General features: G+C 36.7%; 1 protein-coding gene across 1 annotated transcript in view; it reads left to right on the forward strand.

Moving 5' to 3' along the window:
• Nucleotides 1-4,367: 4,367 nt before the first annotated feature.
• SLCO6A1 (solute carrier organic anion transporter family member 6A1) overlaps nt 4,368-12,294 on the forward strand; it is a 77,349-nt gene continuing 69,422 nt past the window's right edge. The window contains exon 1 of the mRNA XM_016141408.2: nt 4,368-4,680. Coding sequence (XP_015996894.2) covers nt 4,368-4,680 — 313 coding nt within the window. The remainder of the gene's footprint in view (nt 4,681-12,294) is intronic.

The following is a 12,294-nucleotide window of genomic DNA, read 5'->3' on the forward strand; positions in this document are numbered from 1 at the left end:
TCTTATTTTTATAATTCTCTCTCTCCCTGTTTCTCTCTTCTTCTGCAGTTACTATACTGTTTTATCCTCTTTCCTTTTCTGGAAGAGTTTGTATCAACTTTGTATTATTTCTCCCCGCCTCCCAGTTTTACTGAAATACAATTGACATTTAGCATTGTATTATTTTTATGTTTGTAACATAATGATTTGATATATGTACATATTGCAAAATAATTACAGTAAGTTTAGTCAACTATCACCTCATATAGTTACAATTTTTTTCTTTATGATAAGTACTTTTAAAATTACTCTTTTAGCTCCCTAAAGGGAGATCTCTGGGCTCTTTTAAATGGCTACTAATCCGTTTCATGAAGACTCCAGTCTCATGATATATAATCACCTTTCAAAGTCCCCACCTTCAAATATCACCATATTAGGGGTTAGGATCTCTATATATGAAGTTATGGGAGAGAAGACACAGGCACTGAGACACAGCAAACTATCATTACAATATTGAATGAAAGTGGCAGAATTCTTGTTTTGTTTCTGACCTTAGGGAGGGAAGCTTTCAGTCTTTCACCATATTAAATAGGGTATGGAAGCTTTTCACATCAGTTTTCCATTTTTCAGTTTGAGGAAGTTCCCTTTTATTCTTAATTTCTTAAGTTTTTTTTTTTTTTTTATCATGAAAGGGTGATAAATATTTTCAAATGATTTTTCTGTATCTATTGGAATGATCATGTGGATTTTGTCTTTGATTAATAAGATGTATTACATTAACTAATTTTTAGATGGTATATCAACCTTGCATTCCTGAGATAAATCCTATTTGATCATAAAATATAATTCTTTTTATATGCTGTTAGATTTGGTTTGCTAATATTTTGTTGAGGATTTTTCACTGTTCTTCACATTTTTTAAAGATATTTTGGTGGATAAATAATTCTTGGTTGAAGATTTTTTCTTCCATATTTTAAAGATATAGTTTCATTTTTTATGGCCTGCAGTTTCTGATGAGATATATAATTATTATGTATATAACAAATATATTAAAATTTTGTTTCTTTGCAACTTATGTTTTTCTCTTCTCTGACTTCCTTCAAACTTTTCTAACTATTTTTGATTTTTAGTAGCTTGACTATGATATGTTGTATGTTTTTCTTTATATTAATCTTGCTTGGAGTTTTCTGAGATTGTTTCACATGTGGTTTCATTAGTTTTGTAAAATTTATGACCATTATATTTTCAAATAATTGAAAATTGTTTCTTTCTGGTACTTCAATTATATATATGTTACACCATTTAATACTAAATTCCAGACGTGGTATATAAAAGAATATTGGAGATTGATGTGTTTATACCTGCAAATGATGATTCTTTTTTGTGTGGCTAATAGAGTAGGCTTGTCAGTGTCGACAAAAATACAGTTGGATTTGAGTTTTGTTTTGCTATATTTATTTTCAGTGTACCACAGGCTTAAATTCTTCTAATGGGGTCTGCAGCTATCTTTTACTTTATATGAAACCTTAAGTGCTTGAGGAGTTTTTTTATGAGTGTCAGTGTTACTATTCTACCCTCAGTCTGTAGCAAGTCCAGTATTTCTACACCACAGATAAAGTCTCCCTCTGCTGTCTTGCCTCACCTATATGGTAGAGTGCTATTGCCTTTTACTGTTACAAAGCTCAGAAGGGAAGGAGGGGATAAGTTCTTTTGGTCTAGCCTTAACCTTAGTCCCTGAGTGCCTGAGTCTCAAGGGTTGGAGTTCTCTGCTTTGGTTGCAGTTCTTGGAAAGAGAAGACATTCTTGTCCCTCCTCCTTTGGAAGATGTTTTTTTTCTACCCTTCCCTCTGGCAGTAGGCAACCTTTGAGTGGACCACAAGACAGCATGGTTTTCTGCTCTTCCTCCAATGACAAATGGCTTTTGTTCTGTCCCTCTTGCTGTAACAGCTAACCTTTGCTAAGGATTAAGGACGAAAGAGTTTCCTCAAACTCAGAGGCAGAACTGCTCTTGTTTTGCATATAAAAAGTCAGGAACACAGCACTGGGAGGGGGTAGGAGGTTGAGCAAGGTTCCTGTTTTTCCCTCAGGGGCGGCCTATCACCACTAAATGCTTTCTTTATTCAGGACTGTTCTCTGGTCCTGTGGAATGGCAAAGATCTAGTGGATGGGTGTGGGTTTCCCTTGTTTCTGAGCTTCCTAGGATTTCTAAACTGTATGGTAGCCCTCACTTGGCATTTAAGAATTCATTAAAATTTCAGGTTCTTTCTTCTCATCTTCGTTTATGGCTGCTACAGTTTATGTGTCCCACCCTTTTTCTGAAGAGTTTGTTAGCCTTTGGAATCAGTTTACCTTGTTGCTTTGGAAATGTAGCTTTCTGGAAATGAGCTCAAAAGGCGATAGTATTTTATATTACTCAGCTTTCTTTTCTTCTCTTTTCTTTTTGGTTATTATCGTTAGAGTAGGGTAACATTCTACTTGGCTCTCTATATTCTGAGTAAAAGCAAAAATCTTAGTACCATCTTTTTTTAACAGATCCGTCTTTTTTTCCTCCTGCTTTCAGGCATTGTGCAGTCTGGTACCAACATCCAGGAGTAAGAGTTGCTGCCTTTTCCTATCTCTTAGGAATCCCTTTTCCTTTAAGTTTATTAACATCATGAAACAGTATGTGTGTGTGTGTGGGGGGGGGGGCATCCTAGTTGCATATGAGAAACATGAGGAAACTAGGGCATTGTTCCTACTTATGTAGTGAACATATAGTTGGCAAACTAGGTCTTTTATTGTTAAGTGGTTAGTCAGACATGAGCCACGGGGGGAACAAGGAATAGGGGCTCAACCTAGAGATCACCCAAAGAACTCCCTCATGGTGGTAGAATTCTGGGTATGCACATGCACACCAAGCAAAGAGTTATATAACAGCCAAGTGTCAATCAAAATGACCTCATTTGCCAATCGTCCAGGAATGCTTTGGGAATCATCCATCACAGCCCAAATATAATGCAGACATTCCCACTTCTGGGTCCTCTTTTTTTTTTTTTTTCCATGGCCCTTTTGGCCCTTTTGTGTTGGTTACAGCACTGGGACCATGTGCCTCCTTCGGGCATACTTTGTCTTTATCAAATATACCTTTAACGAATCTTTTCTAAACCTCATTGACCTATGGTTCTTCACTGTGCCAATGAGGAAGAATCTGGGAAAAATGCTAACTACAGTTCTGTGCCATCTTTATCCCTCTCCCTCCCCCTCGCTGTTGACATGACATTGAACTCCGATTGACTCCAACAGTGACATTATTATAGATGAAATTACATTTCCACTCACTGATGACCAGAGAGATCTGCTGATTGGGCAAACTCAGACCTCATGTCAGTGGTAGGATATGTGATATCCTTTTCCTAGCTCTTCTGTGATTCGCCCCCGCTTCTGCTCTACAAGCCCCAGCGCTTTCTAGCACCATAAAAATTTGTCGAAGAGTCGGGTTGGCTTTGGTAACACAATGTTTAACCCATGGGAGAGAAGATAGTTTCTATTTTCCTGAAATGTCACCCTCCCAACATACATGGCCTGAAAAATTTATATTTTGCCTAAGAAAACCAATAAAAAGTTACATTTTCATGTAAGCAACACACATTTTTCATATCTTGCTACTGTTCTCCTACATCTTCCATTTCAGTTAAGATTTTTGTTCCTGGGTAAATAAATCACACTGTAGGTTCCATCATCCTATTTAGAAAGGAAAATAATAATCCTTTCTGTTCTTTGCTAGACATAGTTTCTAGCAAAATAATTTCCATGTGTAAAACACTTCACTTAGGAGCATTCATTGGGACATTGTTTTAAGATTTTTGCTGGTTTCTCTAAATGTGGTAGAATTGTCTTTTTTCATATCTTCTGATTACTCCTCCTTTTTCAACAATTTTCAGGTTGTTTCTAGTGAGAGTACTCAGATCAAAAAACACTACAATAAACAAGTGTGGGAAAATTAGAGGACGGTTCTACTAGCCGTCATTGCACATTTCTCTTCCCTGCTTCTTAATGAGAAAGTATTAAATTTGACTTCCTTTAGAGTTACTCTGGTGCTCCCTGGTATGTGTTTTTTCTTCTTCCTCTTCCTCCCATAGAAGCAAAGAGAAACAGCCTTGGAAGTTCTCTCAGGGCAACTGCCAACCTCTCTGCGAGGACGTTTGCCTCCTGCCCTAGAAGGAACGTTTCCTCTGGAGCCTTGGGCTGCACGTGCCAATTCCTGGCCGGTCGTCCATAACTGCGGGCCTGTCGGTTGGAGCAGATAGAGCAGGCTGCACAGGGCCTGGGAGGAACAGGCCACGCAGCCCGCACATTCGCGCGGCGTGAGCCGTGCCCCAGCCTCCGCAGGCGTGCTGCGTGCTTTGGCCATGCAGGCCGCTCTACGGGGCGTGGAGCCCCAGGCGTCACAGGCCCAACGTAGAGAGAGCGCCGTGCCTGGGGAGGCCAAAAAGGCCAGGAAAAAACTCCAGTATATGAGGATGTCTCCAGCTAACTTGGTCACGCTGCGCAGTCTCCTAAAAAAGAAAAGAAACAAGTCTGCCATTGCCAAGAGGTCGGGAGAACAGAGTAAAAATTCCAATGAGGTCAGCGGTTTGGACTGTGTAGTTATTCCCAACTGTCAGCGTTTCAATAACATAAACTGCTTTCTGATTTTCTTCTGCATCTTGACGATTGCTCAAGGTGAGCCAGAAGGGGTGGGGGTAATGGTGTAGTAGTGAGGGGAGCAGGGAGCCCTTCCAGTTAGCCGAGATGGTGGGGGGATGTGGGAACGGGGTAGGCAGGAGAGGTACCAGGTGGTTCAGCTTGAAGCGGCTGTACTCTCTAACATTCTCAAAGTATGTCTAGAATCGAAGCAGGTTAAACGGGCTGCCACTTCGGGTTTGGGCTCCTATTATTGCTTTACTTCAAGTACCTGATTGACACAGTTACCCTTCACAGTGTGGGTGAGAGGAGAGTGGTGGGAGTGGTGTTAAGTCATTATGTTTTTTGGTCACTAACCCTGAGTTCAGGGTTGCATTACTTGGAGGATTAAATAAAGTTGAAAACAGTGTCTGTGACCAGGTTGTTTCTGCTTCTGCTCACAATTTTGAGACACATTGACCAAGTCATTTCCTTCTGGATTTTGTTTCTTCATGTGTGAATTGAGGAGGTGGAGTGGGACCTCAAACAAGCTATATCAGAGAACCAGACTCAAAGGTATTTATCTTTGCCACACAGTTTGAAGAAGAATGTGAATTTGAATGCCTTCAGATGGGGCATGCATTCTCTACTTTGCCAAGGCCCTAATTACTCCCATTACACCTGAATTCTTTATTAGCCTGTTTATACTGATGGCATTGGAGTTTGCCAAACATGATCTCTTTTGCTCTAGAAGGCTATGCCTAAATAAGTGCAATTAAAAAAAGCTAAATGTGATAAGAATTATATGAGAGAAACAAATAGTCATCAGTTTATTTTTGAGATCATCAAGTTTCTCTGAGGAAGAGAAACTTAAATTATGCCTTGATGAATAGGTACAGTTCTGATAGCTGGGGATGTAGTTAAGGGATAGTTATTGAATAAGCGAATGAAAGAACAAATTTTTGATTTGATAAATAAGCACTCAGATACAGAGAAGCCTTGTTTCAGAATGATGAGTGATGAGTATGGCTGAATGATGGTTTCTCCTAAGCACCAACAAGGGTAATTATATTTATTTTGTGCATTATCTCCCCCCAAGACCTAATGTAGTGACCGAGGTAGAAAAGACACTCAGTAAATATATATTGAATACATAAATGAATAAAAAAGAAGGAAAAGACAAATCGTGGCCATATTATGAAGGTCTTTAAATACCAGACTGAGAATTTCGAAAGAATACTAAAAGGCTTTTCCTTCCCATTAATGTACTGGGTGATGAGTAAGGTGCTTCACAGGGATTATCTCAGTTCATATAATCTTATTGGTGGGTAATGAGGAGCTATTGAAGGTTTGGAACAAGTGGTTGACAGTGATTGGTTTTAGCTCCACTACTTATTAACTGACTTCATACAAGTCATTTGGGTGTAATATTGAGTCTTCCATTCTTAAAAATGGTCTATCTCTTCACTTATCTATTTACCGATTGATATATTTATTATTTATTGTTACATTTTATTATTTTTTATTTTTTAATTTAATCTTTTATTTTTTTAATTAGTTATTTTTTTTAATTGAAGAAATAGCTTAAATATTTTCCCCCTGTCTACCTCCCCCCTCCTCATTTCCCTCTACACTCTGGTAACCACTCGCTAGCCCATTGCCCATGTATTGCTACAATTTAAACAATTTTGAAATAATTTTAAACATATGGAAAGGGTGCAAAGGCAATGCAAAGAATTCCTGAGTTCCCTTCACCCAGATTCCCTAGTTGGTTATATTTTACCACATTTGTTCTTCCACCTTTTCTTTCCCTGTACAAATAGATTTTCTCAGATATGATGCCCCGTTACTGTTAAATACCCCGTATGCATCTTTCCAAAGTGAGGACCTGTAACCACCATCTACTCCTCCCAGTCAGGGTTATCAGTGCAACACTACTATCAAACTATGAATTGGTGGCCTCACTCTCAGTAGTGTCTCCGTTTCTGTTTTGGTACAAAATTCTATCTAGGAACACATATTGCATTTAGTCATCATATTTTAGACTTCTTTAATTTTCAACATTTCTTCATTTCTGCCCCTATCTAGTTTATGTCCATGCAAGTCTTACAGTATACTCATTCTATATGTTGAACTTCAAGCTAGATATGTTTGATGTTATAACTAGACTGAGGCCGTGCTTGACTTACTGCCTGCCTCCCTCCTTCCCTCTTTCCTCATCATTTGTGGTTTGTCTTTTCATTTTCTTCCCTGTATCCTTTTGATGAAAAACGTGTTCAGTTTTATTGAAGTTCAATTTAATTTTTTAAAGGTTCATTTTTTTTTGGCTTCTATCTAAAGAAGTATTGCCTAAGTCAGTGTCATAAAGATTTTCTTTTTTGTGGCCTTCTATGGTTTAGCTCTTATAATTAGGTCTCTGATCTATTTTGAATAAATTTTTGTATATGGAAAGGGTCAAGGTTAATTTTTTCCATAGAACATTTTTCTCCAGCATAATTAATGAAAAAACTGTCTTTTATCCCATTGAAATACCTTGACACTTTTTTTAGAGATTCTGATTTCTTTCTGCATCTATTTCTAGCCTCTGCATTCTGTTCTATTGACCTACCTTGTCTTATACTTATACAAATATTATAATGTATTGGTTGCTGTGGCTTTATTATATGTAATGGAATTAGGAGTTTTTCTGACTTTGTTCTTTTCAAAAGTTGTTTTGGCTATTCTAGATATTCTGCCTTTCCGCATTAATTTTAGAACTAATTCATTGATTTCTATGAAAAACTTACCAGGATGTTAATTGGATTTCTTTAGTTCTATAGACCTGGAGTAAATTGACATCGTAACAATGTTGAGTGTTTTGATGCCTGACCATGGTATATCTCTTTATTTGGTTCTTCATCCTTCAACTTTGTTAAATTAATGTATTGGTTATAGGAGTCTTTGGCAGATTCCTTAGGATTTTTTACATACATGATCATGTCATCTCTGAATCAGGACAGTTTTACATCTTTATTTTCCACCTGTATGCTTTTTATTTTTTTTTCTCGTTTTGTTAAACTGATTAGGACTTCCAGTACAATGTAGAATAGAAATTCTGAAACAGGAAGTTCATTTATTTTTCCCAATTTTAGCTGGAAATCATTGAGCCTTTCACAATTAAGTATGTTTTTTGCAGATGCCCTTTATCAGGTTGCAGACGTTCCCTTTTATGCTTGGTTGAGAATTTGTCATGAATTGGTATTGAATTTTATCAAGGTATTTTTTTTCTGTATCAAGACCATTATATGGCTTTTCTTAATTATTTTATTAACATTATATATTGCATTCTTTTATTTTTGATTATTTTATATTTAACCAGCCTTGCATTTTGAGATAAACCCTTATTACTAGATTGTTGTCTTTTTTATATGTTGCTGGATTCAATTTGCCAAAATTTTGTTATGCCCTCTTTAACAATGTCTGGATTTTAGTCCTTTAGTGTTCAATATCAGCCCTAGGGGAAGTTACTTTTTTTCATACTGGCTATTTCTATGTTCTGTAGCATTCTTTTTACTTTTTACTAGCTAATTCCTTGTTACTTTAGTCCCTACTATAGTTAATAATTCTTTACATCCTTGTTCAAATTACTGTGTAGTTTCTCTCTCCTGATTGGATCCAGACTGTTATGGAATTGGTATCAGGAGTGGTGCCAGAAGATATACCCATAAATATGGGATTTTAGGATTGGTTTTATTATGCTTTTAATCTTGAATGAAGTGCTGAGCAATTTGCCAATGGGAAATGGATAGTAATTCTTGGCATTCGGTGGCATCACAACTTATCAAGCTATCACCCATGCTTGTTTGGGATGAAGTACCAACTGAAGCATGTGCTTTAAAAGGTCAAGTGGCAGCTGCATTTTACCTTATGGTAGTATTGATGATTATAAGGACACTCGTGTCATGTAGAATCTTTTCAGTGCCCTTAAGTGCTTGTGAAGAAAGATGGCAAGCTCAGCTCAGGTCATAATTTGAGAATTCGAGAGCTCTCATCAAAGCCCTAAAGTAAGCTCCCATTTTATTTTAACTGTAGAGCTGATATTTCTGGAAATCAAACACAAAATTTAAATGTATGGATTGATGAGTTATAATGATAGTTGAATTTACGATCTTATCTAGTTTGCCTTGTGTCTTCACCTTGCTTATGTATGCAGGAAGACTTGTTAATTTTTAAGTCTGTTCAGTTTGTAACTTGTTAGGGCAGAATGGTGACTTCTAAGCTCCTTACATATGAGCTGAAACTGTATAGAAGTTTTCATGTGGGCATATATTTTCATTTTTCTGGATTTTATAACCTAGGAGTGGAATTGTGGGTCATATAGTAACTCTATTAACTTTAAAATTATGCTGTAGGTTTTTCCATATATGTTTTTCTATATATACTTTGTGAATTTGAAGACAGTGCCTTCTAGTCCTAATTAATTGAGTATTTTTATTGTGAAATTGTGTTAGATTTTGTCAAATGCTTATTCTGCATTTTGATGTTTATGTGATGTTTGTCCTTTATTATATTAATATAGTGAATTATAACTTATTTGTTTTCACATATTGGAATAACATTAAGAAGGCCTATGGCTTTGCACATTTATATTTGGTGAAACATTCAAAATAATCATAAAAACAACTTATTTGAAGAGTTTTGTATTGTAAAATATTTGTCAATGAAAGATTCTCTAAATGGAGAATTTTGGCCAAAATAGTTTGGTACAAAAACAGAACTAAAACATTATTTATTTAGTGGTGTTTTTTTCGAGGTGACTAGATACACATTTGTAGAGAATGTTTTCTCAATTAAAATATGATCTACAATGAAGAGTCATTTGGAGGCCTTAACAACTTCAAATTTATTAACTATTGTGTTGGCCATCCCTAAGACTCAGAATGAATGATGCACTAGAAAGATTCAAGATTCAAAGAAAGATATATTAATGGTATGATTTATTAGAGTGAAAGGATACAGATTAAAATCAGCAAAAGGAACAGGCGCATGGGACAAAGTGTAGAAGAAACCAGGTCTAAGCTTCCATGTGTCCTTTCTCAGTAGAGTCACATGGAAGTCACATGCTTAATTCTTTCAGTAACAATGTGTGATAATACATGCTAAGAGTTGCCAAACAAGGAAGCTCATATAAGTCTTGATGTTCAGAATATATTGAGGGGGGGGGGGGAGACCGGGGGGGAGTGGTGGGTAGGGTCAATCATGTAGGATCTATGTGACTAACCTCAGCTAATCAGAATCCATTACCCACTCACCCCTCAACACACACACAAAAAAGGCATTTATCATAAAGCATACTGTTAGCATAAACTGTCTAATCAAAGTAATATAGCATTGTCAGAGGCCTCAGGCACACAATAGGTGCTCACCTTAAATTGCCTTGTTAATATAAAGTAATCTAGTTGGTACTGTGGGGCCCAAAGCTTCAGGCATATAAAAGCACTCTTGTCAGGCAGAATATTCAAGGGGTCAGAGTCATTCCCAAGAGCCAACCAAAGGCCACTCTTGAAGATAGGTCTTTTTTTGAACAATGAAAGCCTGCTGAGTTTAACCTTTTGCTACAGAACTATAAAAAGCAACTCTAATGAATTGCAGCTTATTTCATGAGAACAATTAGAAATGAGATCATATTAAAAATATATTCTTTATAAATACATCAATAACATTTTATTAGAGATAAGTAGGCTAAGAAATTAAAGTATATATGTATCAAAAATAATATTATTTTCTAAAATGTTATGATGTATAAATATAAAGATGTTCGAAAAATTTTTGACTAAACTTTTAGCTTCACCAGTGTAAAAAATCTGATTTGTCTATACATTACAAAAAATATAATTTTTGATACAGTACTCCATACCAAGCAATGAACCAGGAAAAAACAAATAAATCATAGGAACCTGTAATTGGTTATCTAACCTGACTAGGCTTTAAAAATAGTACACTGGATGTCCACAGTGTGTAGTGACAAAATAATTATTCAGAATGTTGCCTGAGATAAAGTTCTTATAGAAGGTAAGACTTTGGGAGACCAACAGCTTCTGCGATTGACTCCTATGGTGAAACTTTAGACTATAGACATTCTGTGGTTGACTTGTTGCTTCTAACTGCACTGGATAGTTTACAGAAAGCAAATGAGAAGTTTAGGGCATGATTAGAAAATGTGTGAGTTTCTCTGATGGTTGTATGAGTCTCATTATTTTTAGCTATGTACTGCATATTTTAAATAGTATCAATCCTAATTTATGGTTGTAGGATTACAACACAAGTTGAATTCACAGATTCACTAGATCACTAATGTGAGATTTGGGGCATTGATAGGAGAGGAGTAGGACCCTGAAAACTGGGATAAAGGCATTTGGGTAGAATTCAATGAATCTGAGAACCATAAACCCTGAAATCTCGAATCTGCTTTCCCAGTAGGAGAAACTATTCCTCCTATGACTGAGGAAAAAGCAGTTCCCTGTGTGAAGATGCTGAGCTAAGGGAATTCTGATTGCCCTCAAACCCCACCCCTCACCCCTTATTGCTGCCAGACTCATAAATAGAATCAGATCCCAGCCTTCCCAGGATGACTAACATAAAGTGTGTCCTGAGAGAGAACGCTGTATCCCAAAAATCTGCCTGGCAATTCAGTGATGTCTTTTAGGGACCAATTGGTTTGGAGTGTGCAGGTCTACCTCTTCTAAAATTAAAAAAAGGTTTCTTCATTTGTACCACTCACTTCTGAGAAAAAGACATAATCTTTGGTGCCTGTGGTTTTGAAAGTGGAGTTACACTATGGTAGTATTGTAGTTCCACTCGGGGGATGCCCTAAAGAAGAGGAAAAGAAATATCTTCCCAGTGGGAAGAATGTTGAGCAGTACATCTGATAGTCTGTATTTCCTATGTATCAAGCTCCCATTGCCTAATGAGTTGACCATTTGGTGACTAGGAGGGCTGAGTAAGTAGTATGTCTGTCCGAATGGGCAGAGTTGTCCTATGTGAATGTTCACCAAATAACTGAATTTCAGAGGAAGCTCTCAATAATAAGGTAGATAAATAACCATCCTATGAATATAAGCCAGCCTCTTTCTCAGCCATTGTATGTCTTTTTCAATGAGCTCATGTTTATAGTGACACTTGCATCAAGAACGGAGGTTATACAAGAGCTGAATGAATGGATTTATCTTCACCAGATCTGATCTGACTGTTGCACTGCTGAGTGTACTGCTGAGGATAAGTCAACACAATCCAAGAAATGGTTCCATTCTCTGGCGAAATCAATTAGCTATCTAGGGGCAAGTTGATTACATCATCTGCTTCTATTATGGAGCGGGCAATAATTTCTTCTCACAGATTTGTTTTGGATATAGGTTTTTTTGAATCACTATGGTTCTACCAGAACAATTATACCTGAACTTAATGAATGTCTTATACACATCATGATCATCTTATTATCACATTGCTTTTAATGAAGGAATGCATTTATAGCAAAAGAAGTACATCAGGAAATTTATGTTTATGGAATTCACTGACCTTACTATATATCTCAATAACCAGAAACTCTGGGCCTTATATAATTATAATGTCTTATTGAAGACTCAGATAGGGCTCCAGTTGGGGGACAACAATCGAAAAGTTTGGGATGCTGTCCCA

Source organism: Rousettus aegyptiacus, unplaced genomic scaffold (assembly GCF_014176215.1).
Source record: "Rousettus aegyptiacus isolate mRouAeg1 unplaced genomic scaffold, mRouAeg1.p scaffold_m13_p_8, whole genome shotgun sequence".
Taxonomy (NCBI): Eukaryota; Metazoa; Chordata; class Mammalia; order Chiroptera; family Pteropodidae; genus Rousettus; species Rousettus aegyptiacus.